Source organism: Mobula birostris, chromosome X (genome assembly GCF_030028105.1).
Source record: "Mobula birostris isolate sMobBir1 chromosome X, sMobBir1.hap1, whole genome shotgun sequence".
Lineage (NCBI taxonomy): Eukaryota > Metazoa > Chordata > Chondrichthyes > Myliobatiformes > Myliobatidae > Mobula > Mobula birostris.
The window spans coordinates 40,540,070-40,563,148 of NC_092402.1; the positions used below are offsets into that span (position 1 = coordinate 40,540,070).

At 40.2% G+C, this 23,079-nt stretch overlaps 1 protein-coding gene across 2 annotated transcripts in view; it reads right to left on the reverse strand.

Moving 5' to 3' along the window:
• Positions 1-249: 249 nt before the first annotated feature.
• wnk4a (WNK lysine deficient protein kinase 4a) overlaps positions 250-23,079 on the reverse strand; it is a 94,093-nt gene continuing 71,263 nt past the window's right edge. For both annotated transcript variants that reach the window (XM_072248785.1, XM_072248784.1), the window contains exons 12-19: positions 21,692-21,844; positions 20,778-20,835; positions 12,874-12,945; positions 7,274-8,223; positions 6,580-6,676; positions 3,834-4,335; positions 3,106-3,308; positions 250-2,098 (exon numbers count right to left, since the gene is read on the reverse strand). In XM_072248785.1, coding sequence (XP_072104886.1) covers positions 2,007-2,098; positions 3,106-3,308; positions 3,834-4,335; positions 6,580-6,676; positions 7,274-8,223; positions 12,874-12,945; positions 20,778-20,835; positions 21,692-21,844 — 2,127 coding nt within the window. In that variant the 3' untranslated portion in view covers positions 250-2,006. The remainder of the gene's footprint in view (positions 2,099-3,105; positions 3,309-3,833; positions 4,336-6,579; positions 6,677-7,273; positions 8,224-12,873; positions 12,946-20,777; positions 20,836-21,691; positions 21,845-23,079) is intronic.

A 23,079-nucleotide genomic window follows, 5' to 3' on the forward strand; every position in this document is an offset into this window, starting at 1 on the left:
CAAAGGAACCAATGTAAATACATTGGAACTGTAAAATTGTCCTGCTGTTAACTTTTATCTTTAGCATATAAAACTGAATTGGGTCAGGCAGGCCTCTTCTCCCAAGAGTGTCTCAAATGCTGCATAAAGGCTTCTATATCCACTAGCTTCAGTGTCTCTCCACTGACATTGTGCACACTCACAATATTTGGGGGCTCATCCAGAATATAAACCCATTGTGTGAGCAGTGACCGCAGCAGTCTAAGTGGGTGAGTATATTTTTTAAAAAAGATTAGAACTCACACTTAGATCTGTTCAGGTCAGTGACTGTGGGATTATGAAGTATCACGAACACGGTAGGGACCTCATCTAGTAGCTATAAAAGTAGTGCGGGGGGTGGGTGGGTGTGTGTGTGGAAATGTGCATATGTGCAAATGCCTAGAGACTAGGTATTTCTGTGTTAATTTGGTGAGACAGGGGCACCAGTTGTGAAGGGTGGTTACTGACTGTTTGGGACGCCAATGGGTTCATGTATACTCGTTCAGGGACCTGTATAGTAGCAGATGTGTTTGTGTGGTTTAAGAAAAAGCCTGTAACCTTGATGTAAGAGTTTTAAATGCGAAGGGAATACAACAGGCATTATGAGTTCAGATGTACAGAAGTGGCGGACTGCAAAGTATATACTCTGTGGTTTTAAGTATGTATTGTTTAATTTTTATCCATCATTTATATTTTGTGTAGTGTGGGAATTAGTGTGAAGATATTTGGGGGAGAGGTTATACCCAGATATATCTGTCAGAATGGATCTTTTTAGGGTTAAGCAACATCAAGTCAGGGACCCTGATGACCCGAAGCAGCTCTTGACCATTCACAAGCCCTTCACCCTCGTGGAGAAGCAGAGTATTTTGTCAGAGTTGCCCTCATTTAAGGTCCCCTGCTAAAATACAGGATTCTGGGGCATGCTCGAGAAAATGGTTAAAATTCACCAGATGTACCCTAAAGATATACACGTGTTGGTAAAAGTGAAGTGTCTGAGGAATATGTAGGGGACAGTATGGCTCAGGGGGTGCAGGATGGTACGTGGGCAACTACTGGGAATGTCGACAATGAAGAGAGATCATTCCGTTTGATCACAGAAGCCTGCATATGCATGAACGCAGCGCAGAATCGGTGGGAAGTAACGTTCATTTGGGTTGTTTGGAGTGTGGGTGTGAAGACAAAGGTGTTTAAACATTATATGTAATTCAAAGGATGCATTCTAGATACATTAGAATTGTAAAATTGTCCTGCTGTTATCTTTGATATTTAGCATATAAAAATGTCATGTAATATTGGGTCAGGCAGGCCTCTTCCTCGAAGAGTGTCTCAAATGCTGAATAAAGGCTTCTATATCCACTAGCTTTAGTGTCTCTCCACTGACATTGTTCACACTCACAACAGTCTATTATATTTGCTTTTAAATCTGATTTAATCAGATATCCTTTGAGATATTACCAGAAATGGTATATTTTAATGAAAAAAATTCTGTAGCAAGGATTATTTTATGATTAAACATTGTTGAAATACTGTTATATTAGATAAAGTAATTTGACTTAAACAATGCTGAGTCCTTAGTGTTTTTAAAATTATATTAGTGCTTAGAAGCAAAAATGTCATAAGCAATCTATTTTAAGATCTGTTCTGACAATGGAAAAGGATTTCTGACTGGGGTCATCGTGTTCTTTTCTAAACAACTGTTTCAGGTTCCTATGTTATATATAAATCAAAAGGCCTTTTATATAAGAAAGCTGACTGTTAACTACTTGCATCATATAACAGTCCATGTCCAAATTAATAATAGCTGAAACTGTACTCAAATCTACTGACAAATGGTGTTTTGTACAGTTTAAAACACTTAGAAGTACTATAGTGCCAGATATTTGTTGTAGTCAGAACCAGAATGATTTTATTGACCCTTTTCCTTTAATTTTATTGTGCAAAGCCTTAGCTTCTAAAGACTCTAACAACCTATCAGCTATGAGAAGCCATTAGGAAAAGTAACCCCCACCAATGCTGGACTGTGTTTGCCATTGATCTTGTACACTGCAGATGCCAGTTAAGGAATTCCTTCTGCCAAAGCCTGCAGGGATCCAATATGAACATAAGGTTATAATTGGAAAAACGTTATTGTATATATAGCATGATATTTTCAACAACTGCACTTCGACCACCCTAATAACACTAAACAGCTATGAAAGGGAAAATATTACATTTACTTCCAAAGTAATATAAAATATGGCCAAACCAAAAACTATCTAATTAGAATTAAGAGAGCATTACCAATCCCCTAGAATCTTGTTTTTTATATAAGGATCGCTCATAAATGCCATTTAGTATATAATGTATCAGATCATGACAGCAATCATCTCCCACTCTTATCAGCGGCCATCAAAAAACTGTCATCTTGGCATAGGTTTGCTACCCCTGCTATACGATTTGTTGCCCAAGTCTATTTCCTTTGAATGAATTCAGAATCTACTTTTTGGACTAAGGTTTCAATCACTCTTCCTGTAAACTTTGCCTAGTATTCAATACTTCATAGTTTTGAAATGTACTTTATCTGCTTTAAAAAAGGTAGCATTTTGCAAATATGGCCTTCTGAATCTGCATCAATCATGTGATCTTACAGATATACTTCATATTATCCCTATAAGATCACTGATCATTTTTAAGCTTTCTAAATAAAGTTACATGCAATTGTGTTTCCAGTAAAATTTATGACAATATTACCTTTCAGTGTAAACTATAGAGTCATTGAACAATATAGCACAGAAACAGGCCTTTTGGCCCATCTAGTTCGTTCTGAACTATTAATCTGCCTACTCCTATTGACCTGCATCCAGACCATAGCCCTCCATGTCCCTCCCATCCATGTATCTACCCAAATTTCTCTTAAATGTTGAAATTGAACCCACATCCATCACGTTCTCTGGCAGCTCGTTCCACACCCTCAGCACCTTGAGTGAAGAAGTTCCCCCTTAAACATTTCACCTTTCACCCTTATCCATAACCTCTAGTTCTAGAGGAAAGGTAAAATTCTAGTGTCAAAATGTCACTGTTCACTGTTAGGGAGCTTGTTACACATACCTGGTTGTTGTAAAGGTTCAAGTCTTTGCAGGCTGTTACGACGGGATTGGTTGAAATTGCCCTTAGACAAACGCCTCTGTCTTCCATTCAGGATTGCAGCTGGTGATACTATTCCAGCAGGGGGCACCTTACCCATCTTTTCGTACAGCTGCTCAATCTCCTTCTTCTGCATTGCCTGCAATCTCTGAACCTCTGCCAAGTGCCTGTTGGATTAATGCAAGTACTTCAGCCACTGAGACTAAAAGAAAAAATACTGCAAACGCAGGAAATCTGAAATGAGAACTATAACATTCTAGAAATATCCAGGAGTTCAGGAAGCATTTGATATCCATAGAGATTTTAAAAACTTAATATTGAAGTAAATAATGTAAAAATGAAAAGTTAACTAAAGGACTAACATACATAAATAATTTAAACACTAAAATAAAAGCAAACAAACCTGGTTTTACATGCAAACCTTAAAGTTAAAGTATAAATTCAGTTCATCTAGTCCAACAAAATCATACATCACTAGACAAACTCTAGCTATAATTTAAAAAAAACAGAAAGGGCTGGAAATACTCATCAGGACAGGCAACATCTGCAGACAGAAAACAGGAACTCTGTTCCTCTTTTCACATGTTTCCAGACTTGTTGAGTACTTCAAGTATTTTCTGCATTTATTTCTGCTTTGCAACATCTGTACATTTTTTTGATTTTCAAATTCAAAGCATAACCTCCAAGCTTACTTTTCTCTCAGAGTTTGCAACTCTTCAAATATTTCATCGTCATCAGTTTCAGAATCATCGCTGCTGACGTAGATTGAAGTTCGTGGATGCTGAATCCGTCCAGGCACTGAGACTGAATAGTTGTGCACATCTGATAACATGGAATCGCTGTTTTGTTTCTCATCTCCTGAACTAGCCACTACTTTGTTACTTTCTGGAGTATGACTGTCTGCAGCAGCAACAGAATTGACAAAGGAAGGTTTCATCAAATGGATGGGTGAAACTGGGTTGCTGCTATTGCTATCTTGATGGGTTCCTAATGTAGCATCCAACTTTGAGTCCTTGGACATCATCATTGAATGCAAAGTGGTACAGTTGCCTGGAACCAATTGATCTTTTACTTTAGGATCACCTTCTTTTGTTAGTTGAGAATCCTTTTTATTTAGATCCTGAGTTTTCAAAAACTCAAAGTCTCCCACTGGAAAGGGCTGATATGACATAGATTGTTGAAAACTTTTAAACTCTGTAGATATTAAAAAAATACTTGTTAAAGCCATCCAGAATCAAATATTTCTTACAATTGCACAAACATGACATAATTTTCTAAGCAATTTATTCCCCCAACCTTCCTTGATCACATCAAATTATAAAATCAGTAAATTCCAAGCACAACATTCATAGACAATTGGAATGTGATAAAGAGACATGCACTAAAATAAACTCAGTTGTTATATATTCTTAATTATTAATTTCTTCTTTATGAGTTTCAATTTATTTTTAAACAAGGCAGTTTAAATACAAAGCTAACTACATTTCTGTTCATATCATGTTCTCATTTTAAAGAAATATTTTACTTAGAAAGATGGTAAAACTGATCTTTTAGGAATATGGATCTGTAGAACAGAACTACCACTATCTCTCATACATTGCAGCCCACTTTCTAACTTGTTCAGCTCCTGCCAGTACAAGCTGCCTCCTCCATAGTCTGGAATTAAATTGATATCCTTCCTCCTGCTCTTCTAGCTCCCTCAACAAAGCACATAACCACCGACAAATTGGGTCTTAAACTTTTTTTTCAGCAAAGTGAATCACCCTTCATCTTGCTACTCACCTCATCTTGCTACTCACCTCATCAAAGAATTATCACTGCACAGAAAGAGGTTATGGGGATAGGGCAGGAACTGGATACTGATTGTGGATGATCAGCCATGATCACCGTGAATGGCGGTGCTGGCTTGAAGGGCCGAATGGCCTACTCCTGCACCTATTGTCTATTGTCTATTATCAGTGGGCCCAGTGAGCCCTTGTCCACTCCTCGTACAGTATCCCGGTCAGTACCATTCACTTGCTCTTGATCAGGACCTCCAAATTAATTACCTCTACTGCCTTTTGAGCGTCCTGTTTCCACCATCTCATTGTTAGAATTAACGAGTTTCAAGTCACAGTTATTCTGTATTCATGTGTAAATATATTCTTCTATCCATGGCAAAATCTTTCTAGGAACTTAAATAAAAACAGAAAATGCTAGAAGCTTTTCAGCGGGTCTTTGATCTGAATTGTTAAATCTGTGTCTCCTTCCACAAATGTTGCCTGTCTTGCTGAGTGTTTCCAGCATTTTCTGTTTCTATTTCAGATTTCTAAAATCTGCTTCTTATTAATTTTCATGTAATTCAAAACTTGTCAGAGTCACTAAATTCATAAGTTACTTAATTTTTTTCACACCATCTTAAGAATTAACGTAATAATTGCTGTTGAAAAGGATTCCGGTAGAATATGGGTCTCCTCAGCCTGAGTCACAACCCTCATAAAAAGGGGCATTAATTGATCCTTAAATTCTCTATAGAATTCAGGGGGAAAACCATCATCTCCCGGCGATTTATTAGCTTGTAATAAGCCTAGGGCTCTTTCAATTTCATCCCTAGAAAAAGGGGCATTCAATTCTTCCTGATCTTGTTGACTCAATTTGGGAAGCTGTAAATTAGACAAGAAATCATCAATTTTCAGTGAGTCACCCACTGATTCTGATTTATATAGCTCCGAATAGAACTGCTTAGCGGTAACATGGAAATCCGATTCCCTTGTACATATTGATCGTTGGAATAAAGAAATGCAAAGTTATATACCCCTTGAGAAAATTACTTATACCCTTAGGAATGGATACACTAAGTTCACTGAGATTTCGCAACCATATTTGAATTACTTAAATGCCCAGATTGTTTAATTTATTTATTTTAATTTTGTAAAATTAATATGTCCCTTATTATAAGTTAGTTTCTTTAATTTGTATTTTAAACTGACTCTGAGAGCTGGATGCTTACTCTACTTTTTCTTTTATTCTCTTTTCTTTTTTCTTCTCTCCTTTCTTTCCTCCGTCTTTTACGTTTTTTTACCTCCTTTTTTCTAATGAGGGGAGATGGTGTTGGGTGTTAAAAAAAATTATTTCACACCATTGTTTATTTCTAATCTCAGCTGTTAGATCACACGTTTGTTAAAGATTAATTGTAAGTAAAGCATTTTCACTCACCTAGACATCTGCAAAGAAAGTAAATTGTGAAGGATGAAGTTAATGGCTTCATCCCTGAAATCAATCGGGATGGAGGTACACACACTCAGCAATTCAAGAACAGCTTCTTCCCCTCTGGACATTGAACCTATGAACACTACCTCACTAATTTGTTTTTTTTTGGCACTACTTTAATAGACTCAAATTGAAAAAGCCCCATACAACACACTTCTATAGCGGTTTGCAATTGTAGCGGTTACTTACCCTCACATATAGAAGGCAATGGTGACTTTCCTGACTGTGATGTTAAGGTTTCAGTCACAAATATTGTTGAGGTGTTTTTGTTACTTATATCCAACAGCTGTTAAATGTAAATCAATAATCAGATATATTTTTTCATATTTTAACTCAATAATTAAGAGGTACATCAAATAACTCTTAAAGCCATCTATTTACTTTGAATGTCTAATGGAAAAAAGAGATAGTAAGAGTAACAGAGTCCTGCCAAAGGGTCTCGACTCAAAACATCGACTGTACTTCTTCCTATAGATGCTGCCTGGCCTGCTGCTTTCCACCAGTATTTTGTATGTGTTGCTTAAATTCCAGTGAATTAGTCTGGAGAATGAACTTTTCAAGTTATGATTTTCTTAAGTTCTGATGAAATGCTATGGAACAAGATGTTGGAGGGAATCAACCGGTCTGTTGGTATTTTGGTCAAGACCCTTCATCTGGACTAATTCCATCATCTGCAATCTCTTGTGTCTATAAAATGCTATGAAAATGCTTGTTACTTTCCCCAAAGATCTTCCCCACCCTGCTATTTCTGCTCTTATTTCAGATTTTCAGCAAATAGAAGTATTTGCTTTTGTGCTATGGAGAGTACTTAATTTTAATTGCACATTTCAGAATTTTTAATAGAATTTTAAATTAAGTGTTCTTAACCTATAAGCCAACTTACCGAGAACTGTCTGTCCTTAAGATCTGTAGTTGAGTCTGTAACAGGTGTTTGAGACATAACGGGTGAATTTGATGCCCTGCCTTGGAAACCAGTGCTTCCACAATTTCCTGGGTTACCATTCTGCTGTGGTGAGAGTGGAGCTGCAAGGTTAAATGTAGGACTGAGATATGAATGCAATGGAGAATTTGTTGGTGAGGCATAGTTCCTGTAAGAAGCTGGTATTGGAATTGGCATAGACGTCTGGAAATTTGTAGGAGGAGTTATTTTCTGATGTGGGATATCCAGGTAAATTGGACTCAGGTCACCTTCATTACTTGAGGGCATGTGATTGAATTTGGAGGGTGACATTCCTGGCAAATAGCTGACATTTCCCAGAGCCTCACGAGACCTATTGCATTCAGATCCAAGTTGCTCGCTTAAACTTCTGATGCCATTATTTGGCTGAGGTTCGGCATTTGGTTCTGGAGACAAAAGGTGAGATGAGCAGGAGATGTCAACTGGGGAGATGAGAGGTGAGCTCGGGGAAGAGTTGTTGCTGCAGGGGGATATCAGTAGTGATTGTGAAGAATTGCTAGGTATGATTGAATGGGCCAGATGACTCACGCACATCAACGACAATACGTCAGCCAGAACAGACAAAGGCTGGGTAGTTGGTGGCTGCATTTCTTTGTAAACATTCTCTGTTGCTTTTGTTGGAAGCCCTCTTTGGGCGGTATGTTGCCCACTTTCCTGCTGATTCACTGTTGAGTTTAGATGAACATTTGCAGTACATGCAGCAGCAAGGAGAGATGTTGTAGGCAAATTAGTGTCAGTTCCACTGGGTGCATTTTCAGAGGCTGGGACAGGGTCACGATTGGAGAGTGCCACTACGTTATACGTTTCGACTGCTGTACGGCCAGTTAAAATTGGTTGAGATGTTGCTCTGGCTTGGCAGGTCAAACTTGATGAAGCTGTTGGAAGATAAATTAATAGCAATTTAATCAATGCACAGAATCATATTTAAATGCTAAATTAAAGTACTTTCCTCTTCCTGCATTAAAAACACATTACTGACTACTGGGAAAAATCAATGGGATGGCTTCAAGCAAGAGTGATAACAACAATTAGACAAACATTAACAATAACTGTGGGGCATAATAATAATTATGAGGAATTAATAATATTGTGGGGTTAGCATAATGCAATTACAGCACCAGCAGCCCTGGTTCAATTCTGCCACTGTCTATAAGGGTCTGGCATTGAAATAATCATTCTCCCCATGACTGCTTGGGTTTTGTAGTGAAAATAGCATAGTGAAGACAGATTTATATACTGTACCTGGCATGACATTTACTCAAATATCGCATTAGTGCCCTCCATTCAATTTGAACAACAATAAAAAACATCAAGGTGGAAGCTACTTGTCACACAATCATCCCTGTTCTATTTGTGTTGTTTGCATTAACAACCAGCACACCTGAAACTATGCTGGGGGCAGCCCACAAGTGCACTATCCCACAATGAAGTATTTGATCTTAAGCCCACTCAGTGTAATAGGCTTCTTGGGATTTAAATGACACACAAAGGTGGCTGGGAATGTGAAGAATATTAAAGGGTCAGTTGCAGTGAAACAGTCACTCTCGGCCTCTGAAGGTTGTACACTTAAGTCTGTCTCAGAGAACTGAACAGAAAACTATGATGGAGTTTTCAGTCCGAGGGAGCAGTGGACTGCTGGAAATGCTCTATTTTGGATGAGATGCTCAGTGAGACAGTATCTGATCCTGAAGATGAGTATGTTTTGAGGAAGAGCAGAAGATTTACCCCTGGCTATCTGGTCAATCTTTGTCCCTTACTGAAAATTAATGAAACAGATTATCTGATCATTATCACATTGTGTACATTAAGGTCCCACCAACATGACTACCACATTTCCTACAATGCAAAAGTGACTATTCTTCAAAAATACTTTACTGGCCACAAGAATTTTAGGATATCAGAATCAGGTTTATTATCACCAGCATGTGATGTGAAATTTGTTAACAGCAGCAGCAGTTCAATGTAATACATAATCTAGCAGAGAGAGAAAAAATAATAAACATAATAATAAATAAATCAATTATGTATATTGAATTATGTATATTATGTACATAATTTCAGATATGCAGATGACACTGTGTTAATTGCAAGTATGGAGGAAGAACTACAAAACTTAATTGATATAAATGTTGAAGAAAGTGCAAAAATGGGTCTATCTATCAATTGCAAAAAGACAGAATTATGGTGATATCCAAAAAGAAGGAGAATCCTATCTGCAGGCTGAGAATAAACGGGGAAGACATAAAACAAGTACAGAACTTTTGCTACTTAGGAAGCTGGGTGACATCAGATGGCAGGTGCGACTTGGACATCAAAAGAAGAATAGGGATGGCAAAAGACACCTTTACGAGAATGAACAGTACACTGACCAATACTAAACTAGGCATGACAACCCGCCTCAGAATACTGAAATGTTACGTTTATCCAGTTATGTTATATGGCTCAGAATGTTGGACAATATCTAGTAACATGAGGAAACCAATCGTAGCAGCAGAGATGTGGTTTTTGAGGAGGATGCAAAGAATATCATGGATGAAACGAACATCTGATGAGGATGTTGTGAACAGAACAAGCACAAAAGGAGAAATAATGTATGAGATCATGAAAAGGCAACATAACTTCATTGGACATGTGATTAGGAAAGAGGAGTTAGAATGCACGGTAATTATGGGAAAGATTGAAGGGAAGAAAGCAAGAGGAAGACAAAGACAAATGATGATGGAGACAGCAGCCAGAGAACTGGAAATGAATACCAATGAATTGATCCACTTGACCCGAAACAGGAGTGTGTGGGCCATGGCAGTCAATGCTCAAACTGGGCATGGCACCTGATGATGATGATGATATTGAATAGATATAAAAAATGTGCAAAAACAGAAATACTGTATATTAATAAAAAAAATGAGGTAGTGTCCAAAGATTCAATGTCCATTTAGGAATCTTTTGCCTGCTACTACCATTTGATCTGAGTTAATTAAGGTGGTCCCCTTCTGATTCTTGTGTAATTGGTTTTGGTTGGTGGATTGATGATTTTCTTTTATGGAAGCTTGTATGGTGTATAGCTCTGGGGTTGTGCTCCCAAAGGGTTTTTTTTTGGTTAGTAGGGTTTTTTTTTGTTGTCGTTTTAGTTAGTAGGGGTTCTTTTTTCCTTCTTTTTTTGAAAAAAATAATAGTTTTAACATTTTGTCTTTTCTTATTATTATTGGTATACTGTTTAGCTTGGTTAATCAGTTATTTGATAGTTTAACTCTTATTGTATATATTGATATGTTGATTTGACCACTCTAATGTATTTTTGTTGATTTTCAATAATAATTAATAAAAAGATTTAAAAAGGAAGAATGATAATGAGGGTAGTAATCTACAACTTCAGAGTGATATTGATGAGTTGGTAAAATGGGCAGATTTATTGTCGAAATTAATTCCAAAGTGGTGTATTTTGGAAGGACTAATAAGGCTAGGAGGTGCACAATGAAGACAGGATCCTACAAAGTACTGGTACAGAGCAATATTAATCGACATGTCTAACAATGCCCGAAGATGTTAGAACAGATAGATGAGATGATTAAGAAGACTTATCTGATATTTGTTTTCATTAACTGAGGTGCATGATATGAGAGGTTATGGTACATCTATGTAAATCTTTCCTTAGCCTACAAATGAAGCACCGTGTGCAATTCTGGTTGCTCAGCTATAGGACGGATATGGGGCTGAGGAGGGGGAAAAAGGATCAGCCATGAGTGAACGGCTGAGAAGACTCGATGGGTCAAACAGCCTAATTTCTGCTCCTATGTCTTATGGCCTTACGGACTGCACAGGAGAGGACGCAGAGGAGATTTTCCCAGATAGAGTGTTTCAGCTATGAGGAGAGATGGAATAAACTGGGAATCCCTCAAAAGGGGATCACTGATTGAGGCACACAAAATTATGAGAGACAGAGATAGATATTGAGAAACTCTTTCTGTTAACAGAGATATCTATAACTAGAGAGCACAGGTTAGGCAAAGCAGGGGCGATTTAGAGGGGATTTGAGGAAGAATTTTTTTATCCGGAGGGAAGTTGAAATTTGACAAATACTGCCCAAGTGTGCATCAGCTGTAAATATTCTCATGATATTTCAAAGAGCAAAGAGCATTGGAAATACCTCTTACTACCCTGTCTCCTGTAAAAAATGCTATTTCCTTTTCCCTTTTCCTTCATCTCCATCACATCTGTCCCCAGGACGAGGCTTTCCTTTCCAGGGCATCAGACACGTCCTCCTTCTTCAAAGAATGGAGTTCCCTTCCTCCGCCATTGATGCTACCCTCACTTGCAACTCCTCCATTTCCCAGATATCTGTGCTCATCCCATCTTCCTTTCACCTGAACAGGGATCGAGTTCCTCGTATCCTCACCTACCACCCCATGAGCCTCCGCATCCAACACAATGCTGCACCTTTCACCATCTTCAATGGGATTCTACCTTCAAACGCATCCTTAATTCCTTCCTACTACTCCCCGCTTTTTGCAGGGATCCATGATTCTCTCGTCCATTTGTCCCTCCCCACAAATCTGCCTCACCTACATTCAGAGCCTCAAATAGTCCTTCCAGGTGAGGCAACACTTCACCTATGAATCTGTTGGGTCGTCTACTGTACCTGGTGCTCCCAATGCTGCCTCCCCCACATTGGAGAGACCCAACGTAAATTGGTGGACCATTTTGTCATGCATCTTTGCTCCATCCGCCAAAAATGGAATTTCTAAGTGGCCAAACATTTTAATTCCAATTTTCATTCCCATTCTGACATGTTGGTCTATGGCCTCCTCTTGGCCATGCCGAGATGACCCTCAGGGTGGTGGAGCAATAATATATATTCCACTTAGGTAGTGTCCAACCTGATGGCATGAACATTGATTTCTCCTTCCAGTAATTTTTTCTCTTTATTTCTTCTTTTCCTCTCACTCTTCCGTTCCCCACTCTGGCCCCTGACCTCTTCTCCTCACCTACCTATCACCTCCCCCTGGTGCCCCTCCTTCTTCCCCTTCTCCCATAGTCCACTCTTCTCTCCTATCAGATTCCTTCTTCTCCTGCCCTTTACCTTTCCCACCCAACTGACTTCACCTATCACCTTCTAGCTCTCCTCCTTCCTCTCTCCCACCTTTTTATTCTGGTGTCTTCCCCTTTCCTTCCCAGTCCCAATGAAGGGTCTTGGCCTAAAACCTCAACTGTTTATTCATTTCCATAGATGCTGCCTGACCTGCTGAGTTCCTCCAGCATTTTGTGTGTGTTGCTTTGGAAATACAAGTTGTAAAAGACTTTGGCCACATGCTGGAAGATAGAATTAGCATAGGTATGAAATTGATGGCTGTAATGGAAGGGCCTGGTTTTATGGATGTAAAACTTGAAATTGACCTCTGTTCCAAAAAGAAAAAAATACATCTTACAAAAGACCTGGTACTAGTATTATACCCGATACTAGTTATTGTAAAGCTATCATACCTATAGGTGGGAATAAGATAAAAGAATCAGTTCACGCGGAAGCTTACTTTCAGGAACATGGCTGACCAAAAATTTTCTTCTTGGAGACTCGACCACGTGACTGTATGAGGTACCCTCTCCTAGCAGGGAATAAACAGGATGTACATGAATTCATTAACGTAAAAAAGGCACCAAGGTACGCTGTCATAGTTATCTGACTAATGTCATTGGTCTGTTTTAAGCAAATATTGATCTGTACTTCATACTTAATTTAGGTCCAAGAAAGCAATTATATGTATACAAGAAAGAATATAGCCTCATCATGCTCTATAATAATGGAGACTAAAGAGTCAATAATTATTATTGAATTAGGTAGGATAAATTTAAACCATACTTGTGTTTCCTTTCTTTCAGTCGGTGAATCTATTTCCTTTACTATTGATTCTTTCATTGTTCCAATTAACTAAATGTGCTCTTTTGCTTCTCCTGTTGAAAGACTACAGATCTAAATTGATTTTACCTGAAATTTGTTGTCAGCTGATAAATTCACAATAATGGTTACACTCAATATTCCATTTCCCAAATCTGTTTCACTGAATTCAATGGAATCAAACTTCAATCATAGCATGCACTACCAAGATGTGTTATCAACCAAGACGGCATTTCTCTACTTTCTCTCCACAGTCGCTGTCTCACTTGCTGTGAGTTTTGAGCATTATCTGTTTATGTTTATCTGGTAATAGTGCTAAGGTTTTAAAAAAGAAGTTAACAACTATGAATGTAAAAACTTCGCATGGCTTTGCATGGTTTCTTCGTCTGTATTTATTTATTAGGTATAAAGATTATTTTTGAAATAAAGAACAAAAAAATCTCTTTTACCTGGAGCTCTTCAGCATTGCATGTGGTCAGTATAATTTCAATGTAGATAGATGTTAAACGTAACCACATTTTATAGACAAGTCTCAGGGAATTTCTACAGCACAATACAGGCCCTTGAGCCCACAAAGCTGTGCCGAACATGTCCTTACCTTAAAAATTACCTAGGGTTACCAATAGCCCTCTGTTTTTCTGAGCTCCATATACCTATCCAGGAGTCTCTTAAACGACCCTATTGTATCTGCCTCCACCACCGTCGCCGGCAGCCCATTCCACACACTCACTACTCTCTGCATAAAAAACTTACCCCTGACATCTCCTCTGTACCTACTCCCCAGCACCTTAAAACTATGCCCTCTCACGCAAGCCATTTCAGCCCTGGGAAAAAGCCTCTGACTATCCACACGATCAATGCCTCTCATCAACTTGTACACCTCTATCAGGTCATCTCTCATCTTCCGTCACTCCAAGGAGAAAAGGACAAGTTCACTCAACCTATTCTCATAAGGCATGCTCCCCAATCCAGGCAACATTCTTGTAAATCTCCTCTGTTTTCTATGGTTTCCACATCCTTCCTGTAGTGAGGTGACCAGAACTGAGCACAATACTCCAAGTGGGGTCTGACCAGGGTCCTATAATAGCTGCAACATTACCTCTCGGCTCCTAAACTCAATCCCACGGTTGATGAAGGCCAATGCATAGTATGCTTTCTTAACCACAGAGACAACCTACGCAGCAGCTTTGAGTGTTCAATGGACTCGGACCCCTAGATCCCTCTGATCCTCCACATTGCCAAGAGTCTTATCATTAATGTTATATTCTGCCATCATATTTGACCTTACACTTACCTGGGTTGAACTCCATCTGCCACTTCTCAGCCCAGTTTTGCATCCTATCTATGTCCTGTTGTAACCTCTGACAGCCCTCCACACTATCCACAATATCCCCAACTTTGTGTCATCAGCAAATTTATTAACCTATCCCTCCACTTCCTCATCAAGATCATTTATAAAAATCACAAAGAGTAGGGGTCCCAGAACAGATCCCTGAGGCTTACCACTGATCACCAACCTCCATGTAGAATATGACCTGTCTGCCACTCTTTGCCTTCTGTGGGTAAGCCAGTTCTGGATCCACAAAGCAAGGTCCCCTTGGATCCCATGCCTCCTTACTTTCTCAATAAGCCTTGCATGGGGTACCTTCTCAAATGCCTTGCTGAAATCCATATACACTACATCTACAGTTTTACCTTCATCAATGTGTTTAGTCACATCCTCAAAAAATTCAATCAGGCTTACGACCTGCCTTTAACAAAGCCATGCATATTATTCCTAATCATATTATGCCTCTCCAAATGTTCATAAATCCTGCCTCTCAGGATCTTCTCCATCAACTTACCAACCACTGAAGTAAGACTCACTGGTCTATAATTTTCTGGGCTATCTCTACTCCCTTTCTTGAATAAGGGAACAACATCCGCAACTCTCCAATCCTTCTGAATCTCTTCCATCTCCATTGATGATGCAAAGATCATCGCCAGAGGCACAGCAGTCTCCTCCCTCGCTTCCCACAGTAGCCTGGGGTACACCTCATCCGGTTCCAGTGACTTATCCAACTTGATGCTTTCCAAAAGCTCCAGCACATCCTCCTTCTTAATATCTATGTGCGCAAGCTTTTCAGTTCGTTGTAAATCATCCCTACAATCGCCAAGATCCTTTTCCATAGTGGATACTGAAGCAAAGTATTCATTAAGTACCTCTGCTATCCCCTCTGGTTCCATACACACTTTTCCACTGTCACACTTGATTGGTCCTATTCTCTCACGTCTTAACTTTTGCTCTTCACATACTTGTAGAATGCCTTGGGGTTTTCCTTAATCCTGCTCACCAAGGCCTTCTCATGGCCCCTTCTGGCTCTCCTAATTTCATTCTTAAACTCATTCCTGCTAGCCTTATAATCTTCTAGATCTCTATCATTACCTAGTTTTTTGAACCTTTTGTAAGCTCTTTCTTTCTTCTTGACTAGAGTTACAACAGCCTTTGCACACCATGGTTCCTGCACTCTACCATCCTTTCCATATCTCACTGGAATGAACCTATGAGAAACTTCATGCAAATATCCCCTGAACATTTGTCACATTTCTTCCGTACATTTCCCTGAGAACACCTGTTCCGAATTTATGCTTCCAAGTTCCTGCCTGATAGCCTCATCTTTCCCCTTAATCCAATTAAACATTTCCCTGACTTGTCTGTTCCTATCCCTCTCCAATGCTATGGTAAAGTTGATAGAATTGTCATCACTATCTCCAAAATGCTCTCCCACTGAGAGATCTGACACCTGACCAGGTTCATTTCCCAATACCAGATCAAGTACAGCTTCTCCTCTTGTAGGCTTAGCTACATATTGAGTCAAGAAACCTTCCTTAACTCACCTAACAAACCCACTGCATCTAACCCCTCGCTCTAGGGAGATGCCAATCGATATTTGGGAAATTAAAATCTCCCACCACAACAACCCTGTTATTATTGCACCTTTCCAGAATCTGTCTCCCTATCTGCACCCCGATGTCCCTGTTACTATTGGGTGGTCTATAAGAAACACCCAGTAGAGTTATTGACCCCTTTCTGTTCCTAACTTCCACCCACAGAGACTCCGTAGACAACCCCTCCATGACTTCCTCCTTTTCTGCAGCTATGACACTATCTCTGATCAGCAGTGCCACGCCCCCACCTCTTTTGCCTCCCTCCCTGTCCTTTCTGAAACATCTAAAGCCCGGCACTCGAAGTAACCATTCCTGCCCCTGAGCCATCCAAGTCTCTGTAATGGCCACCACATCATAGCTCCAAGTACTGATCCATGCTCTAAGCTCATCCACTTTGTTCATAATACTCCTCGCATTAAAATAGACACATCTCAAACCATCGGTCTGAGCGCATCCCTTTCTATCACCTGCCTATCCTCCCTCTCACACTGTCTCCAAGCTTTCTCTATTTGTGAGCCAACCTCCCTTTCTTCCATCACTTCAGTTTGCTTGAACCCCCAGCAAACCTAGTCTGAACTCTCCCCAGTAGCCTTAGCAAACCTCCTCGCCAGGATATTGGTCCCCCTGGGATTCAAGTGCAACCCATCCTTTTTGTACAGGTCACACCTGCCCCAGAATAGGTCCCAATGATCCAGAAATCTCAATCCCTGCCCCCTGCTCCAATCCCTCAGCCACACATTTATCCTCCACCTCACTCTATTCCTGTACTCACTGTCATTTGGCACAGGCAGTAATCCCGAGATTACTACCTTTGTGGTCCTATTTCTCAACTTCCTTCCTAACTCCCTGTAGTCTGTTTTCAGGACCTCCTCCCTTTTCCTACCCATGTCGTTGGTACCAATATGTACCACGACCTCTGGCTGTTCTCCTTCCCACTTCAGGATATCACGGATGCAATCAGAAACATCCCGGACCCTGGCACCTGGGAGGCAAACCACTATCCGAGTTTCACAGAATTGCCTGTCTGACCCCCTAACTATAGAGTCCCCTATTACTGCTGTCTTCCTCTTCCTTTCTCTACCCTTCTGAGCCACAGGACCAGACTCTGTGCCAGAGGCACGACCACTGTTGCTTCCCCCAGGTAGGCCATCCCCCCCAACAGTACTCAAGTAGGAATACTTATTGTTAAGGGGGACAGCCACTGGGGTACTCTCTAGTACCTGCTTCTTACCCTTCACTCCCTTGACTGTTACCCACTTCTCTGTCTCCTGAGGCCCCGGTGTGACCACCTGCCTGTAACTCCTCTCTATCACCTCCTCACTCTCCCTGACCAGGCGAAGGTCATCGATCTGCATCTCCAGTTCCCTAACGCGGTCCCTAAGGAGCTGCAGCTCGACGCACCTGGTGCAGATGTGGCCGTCCGGGAGGCTGGGAGTCTCCCAGACTTCCCACATCTGATACTGAGCACAGAAATCCGGCCTCACACATATAGTTTCTGTCTGTATTTTACACAGATAACCTACCTGGCCTCGACCTGTTATTGCCAAAGCCTTCCTACTCTGTCTCCCGCTCTATAAGGCTGTCTCCTTTTTAAACTCTTCTCACTGTTCTCACTGGCTTGCACGCGCTTGCGCAGCCATGCCCCGACCAAACCGCTGAAGACATAACCGTCTCCTTTTAAACTCTTCTCACTGTTCTCACTGGCTGACGTCCATGCGCTTGCGCAGTCATGCCCCAACCAAACCGCTGAAGAAGCATATTGGTTGTATTCAACTTAAACTTAGCTCTTAGACCACAAAATCTAAAACAGAATGGTGAATAGATAGATGGATAGATAGGTAGATAGACAGACAGATACTTTATATATCCCAAAGGAAATTACAGTGTCACAATTACAAGCTCACAGATATACAAATATTAGAAGAGAAATAAGAAAGAATAAAAAATAAATTACCATCTAACAGGAGGGGGCCATCACTTCCCCAGCTATAGGTTGACTCATTATAGAGCCTGATGGTCGAAGGTAAGAATGACCTCATATCACGCTCTTTGGAGCAATGCAGTTGTCTTAGTCTATTACTAAAAGTGCTCCTCTGTTCAGCCAAGGTGGCATGCAGGGGGTGAGAAACATTGTCCAGGGTTTTCCACAGGGTCCTTTGTTCTACCACAGCCTCCAGTGTGTCCAGTTTGACTCCTATAACAGAGCCAGCCTTTCTAATCAGTTTAGTGAGCCTATTGGCATCACCAATGCAGGAATATTTAGAAGCAAAACCGTTGTTGATTGCAAAATGCTTTAGGTTTCACAAGCACAATCTAAAGGAAGGGGAGTTCATTTCAGCTTACGTGACTGAAAGAAACTGCCCAGCATTGTCAGTTCAGTGATGGGCTTAATGATGCACTGAGAGACTGTTTAGTTTGTGGACTCTTACAAGAAAGCATTCAAAAACAACTCCTAATTGAAGCACAACTGACAGTTAAGAGAGCAGTTGAAATTATTGTATCAGGGAGCAGTGCAGGCTTAGTCTTCCTAAAGTCCATCACCATCTCCTTTGTCTTACTGATGTTGAGCTGTTGATGATTCAGCTTGCACCAATAGACAAAGTCCTCCACCTGGCTCTGTATTCATCCTCCATCCTCCCTTTATACACCCAACTACTGCTGAGTCATCAGAGAATTTCTGCAGATGACATGACTCAGTGTTGTATCTAAAGTCTGAGGTATACAGGGTAAACAGGAAGGGAGCCAATACAGTCCCCTGTGGGGCCCCAGTGCTGTTATAGCAATGTCTGACACACAGCTCTGAAGCCACACAAACTGTGGTCTGCCAGTCAGGTAGTCCATTATCCAGGATACAATAGAAGTGCCAACCTGCATTGAATGGAGCTTTTCCCCCAGCAATGAGGGCTGTATAGTATTGAAGGCACTTGAGAAATCAAAAAACACAATCCTCACAGTGCTGCCCTGCTTATCCAAATGGGAGTAGGCTGTGCTCAGCAGGTAGATGACAGCATCGTTGACTCCAATGTAGGCATACTGCAGGGAATCAAGGGCTGATCTGACCGGGGGTCGGAGGTGAGCCAGGACCAGCCTCTCTAGGGTCTTCATGATGTGTGAGGTCAGGGCCACTGGACAGTACTCATTCAAGACTTTCAGTTGGCCCTCTTGGGGTACTGGGACCATACATGATGTTTTCCACACGGCTGGCACCCTTTCCAAGCTGAGATTCAGATTGAAAATGCGCTGGAGAATTCCACACAGCTGCTCAGCACACTCCTTCAGGTCCTTGGGGTTCACACCATCCGGTCCCAATGCTTTGCCATGTCTGAATTTCCCCAGAGCCCTTCTCACCTGCTCAGTAGTGAAGGTGAGTCCATGATGACTGGGCAGTTGGTGGTACGTGGGGCTGGGGGAGGTGAGGATCGGGATGACAGCAGTTGGTATGTGGGGGTGTGGATGGTAGCTGCAGGGCAAGGAGGGGATGTAGACAGTGGTAGCCTGTGTTGTTCATCCATGTGTTGAACTGGAACGGGGAGGGAGGATGGGAGGGATTGGTGCTGAGGGAGCATTGGGTGCCTCAGCACATAGACTGGTATGCTGAGGGGGGTGTGAACAGGAGGGCAATTGTCAAACCTATTGAAGTATTGGTTTAGCTCATTCATGGCTGTGTTCCGAGCCTCTACAGCCAGGCTAATTGACGCCACCCCCCCACTGCCGATATCCTGATCAAAGGCTTTCTCTTTGTGGTTGAGAAGAGCCTTTAGATTACTGGTGACCCATGGCTTGTTGTTAGGGAAGCAGCAAACAGTCCTTGATGATTTTACAGTGTCCACACAGAGTTGACGTAGCCAGTGATGCTATCAGTAAATCTGTTAATAACCTCCCCGTATGGTTCACAAAGCACATTCCAGTCAGTAGTATTGAGAACTACAAAAATTATTATTATATGTTAGCAACCAGAGGATGCAGATTTCAGGCAAATAGCAAAACTTCCGTTGGAGAACTGGCATGAATCATTTTTTAATTCCTTTGACCAGTAATGATCTCGAATGTAGGGACTAAGTAGAGAAAATGGTAACTTTTGGTATAGAATTGATTTTCTACATGAACAGGAGGAACCTGTGAGGCTTGGGGAAAGAGCCGAAAGTTGGGGGAAATTTAAAGAGTCGACATTGTTACGCTGGGTGAACACCTGCCTTCTGTAATTCTATATCACACTTAGATTAATTATTAATGGACAGTTCACCATAGCAGGCATCACATCTTCTGCGTCAAGAAAATTGCAACCTCCTTCACACTTCCTCTGTATTTTTACCTCAGCGTGTAAATCATGACTAAACTGACAGAATAATGCTCTAATGACTGCAAAATTCTTCTGTGGAATAGGCTTGTATATTGTTGACCTAGTTCTTGTTGGATATCAAATAGAAAATGCTAGAAATACTCAACAAACGAGGCAGCATTTATTAAAGAGAAACAGGTCTAATGTTTTAGATAACTAATCTTTCATTAAAGCTGTTAGAAGTTCAAAACATGCTAGAAAAGCATACATTTCAAAGAAAAAATGATATAAAGACTAAATCTGTGATGTAGAAAACAATGTACAATATATTTTACCTATTCCAGTTGAAGACAATGATGAAGGGTATGGTGAGTGGTTTGACTTCTCCACATCCTATGAAACAAGAGATTCATAATATTTTCACAACACAAGTTTAAAAAGTAGTAGCTGCTATTCATTTGCTCAGTCTACAGGAAATCTGTTCAAATAGCAGAATCTAGGCATAGCAATTTCAGTGAAAAATCTACCTTCGAACCGTTCAGAAGCACATTATCATCGCAATATTTGCTATTGATTAGTGCTTTGTTGCAAAGGGAAACAATCTTAATTACACAAAGTCAGAAATGGTTTTTAATGGTAATAGTTGTCACAGCTAATATTCCTGTGTTATTTCATTTTAAACCAATAAGTACGCTTATATTGTAACAAATGCACCAATATTGATGCATCATCATTGGTAATAATGATTACCAGCTCAGTAATTTAAGTACTCAGTATTAAACTATCAATCAAAAAATTAGCAAAAATGAACTACATTAGTAAAATAAAGGGGAACATGGTGACAATAATCAGAATCAGGTTTATTATCACTTACATACAGTACACCATGAAATTTGTTGTTTTGTGGCAGCAGTTTTTGCAATAATTTTTTAAAAAATACTATGCGTTACAAGAAATCTATAAAAAAATAAATAAGTAGTGCCAAAACAAAGCAAAATAGTGTGGTAGTGTTCATGGTCATTCAGAAATCTAATAGCAGAGGGGAAGAAGCTGTTCCTAAGAACATTGAATATGGTTCTGCAGGCTCCTGTACCATGTTCCCACATTCACATGTTAATAAACTTCAGATATTGTTGTCACTATAGAAGATTTGACAACTAAAAGCCGCCTGGCACTTGGAGAGGCAGTTGTTCCAATGGTTTAATATCTCATTAGAAACATAATACATCTTAGCCACAGTGACCCTTACTTGTGAATGATGGGAGCTTGGAGTACTTGGCTGTTTAGTTGTATTTTTATTGTGAGTGTCCTTCTTCAACATGGCCACTGCCTTGTGTATGATTTCTTGCAGCTTGCTGACAAAACTGTCCTGCTCTGATTGTAGGATGAACTCTCTACTGACCTGAGCAATTTGAGCACAAACAGTCCATGGTAAGCAAATTGGTTTTACAGATTAGACAAAATGTAGAATGACTTTACTAAGCTACTACATATTTCCAATGCAATCAAGTCCTTTGATAATTTAATTGACAGATACCATGGTTTAAGGGATAATATAATGCTTCAAAAATGTAGCTTGCCTTTATCATAAGAGAATAATATTTTTGCAGTGCATTTAAAATATTAATTCACAATTCAGCAAATCAATTTAGTTGCACAAATGTGGATCTTCTACTTATGTAATAGTTCAGAGAATATTAAATACAGAACACAGAACAGTACAGCGCAGGAACAGGCCCTTTGGCCCACAATGTTGTGTCGAACCAAATAAACTAGTAATCAAATGGCCAGCTAAACTGATCCTTTATGCACACACAATGTCCATGTCCCTCAATTTTCCTTACATTCATGTGCCTATCTAAACATTTCTTAAATGCCCCTGGTGCTTCTCCCTCTACCACCATTCCAGAAAAGCGCACTGCAGGCACCCACTACTCTCTGTGTAAAAAACTTGTCTCTCATATCTCCTTTAAAATTATCCCCTCTCACCTTAAATGCATGCCCTTTGGTATTAGATATTTCAACCTACGGAAAATGATACTGTCTGCTCTATCTATGCCTCTCATAATCTTATAAACCTCTATCAGATCTCCCCTCAGCCTCTGTTGCTCCAGAGAAAACAATCCAAGTTTGTCCAACCTCTCATTATAGCTCCCATTCTCCAGTCTCTGGACTGCTTAATCACAACTACAATGCTGTGAAGAAAGACAATGTAGATGTTCAGTACAGCAAAGCAGAGAACTGAAAATATTGCCTCCAGATACCTATTGCCTCTTAGTGTTCAAAAGAGAAAGGAGGCTCAAGAGTGGACTGAACACATGTTCTCTTAGTTACAAAAAGTTGTATCCAAGACCAGTGGATCATTTATTCCAAATGGAATCAGCATTGACTCTCGCATGACATTTTTCACTTTTAGTGGTCCTCCAAAGTGATCTTGGCAGAATTCTGAGTAACAGCAATAGAAGCAGCACTGAACATTGTTTACTTGATCTTTTAGTTAAACTGCAATGAATAACACAAGGGGAAGGTAAAAATCAAATAGAAATATACTAACAAACAGGTTTCTGTGGTACAGGATTGGATTGGACAGGTCTAATTCCATACCCCTTGGCATAACATAGCATTATAGCATAACTG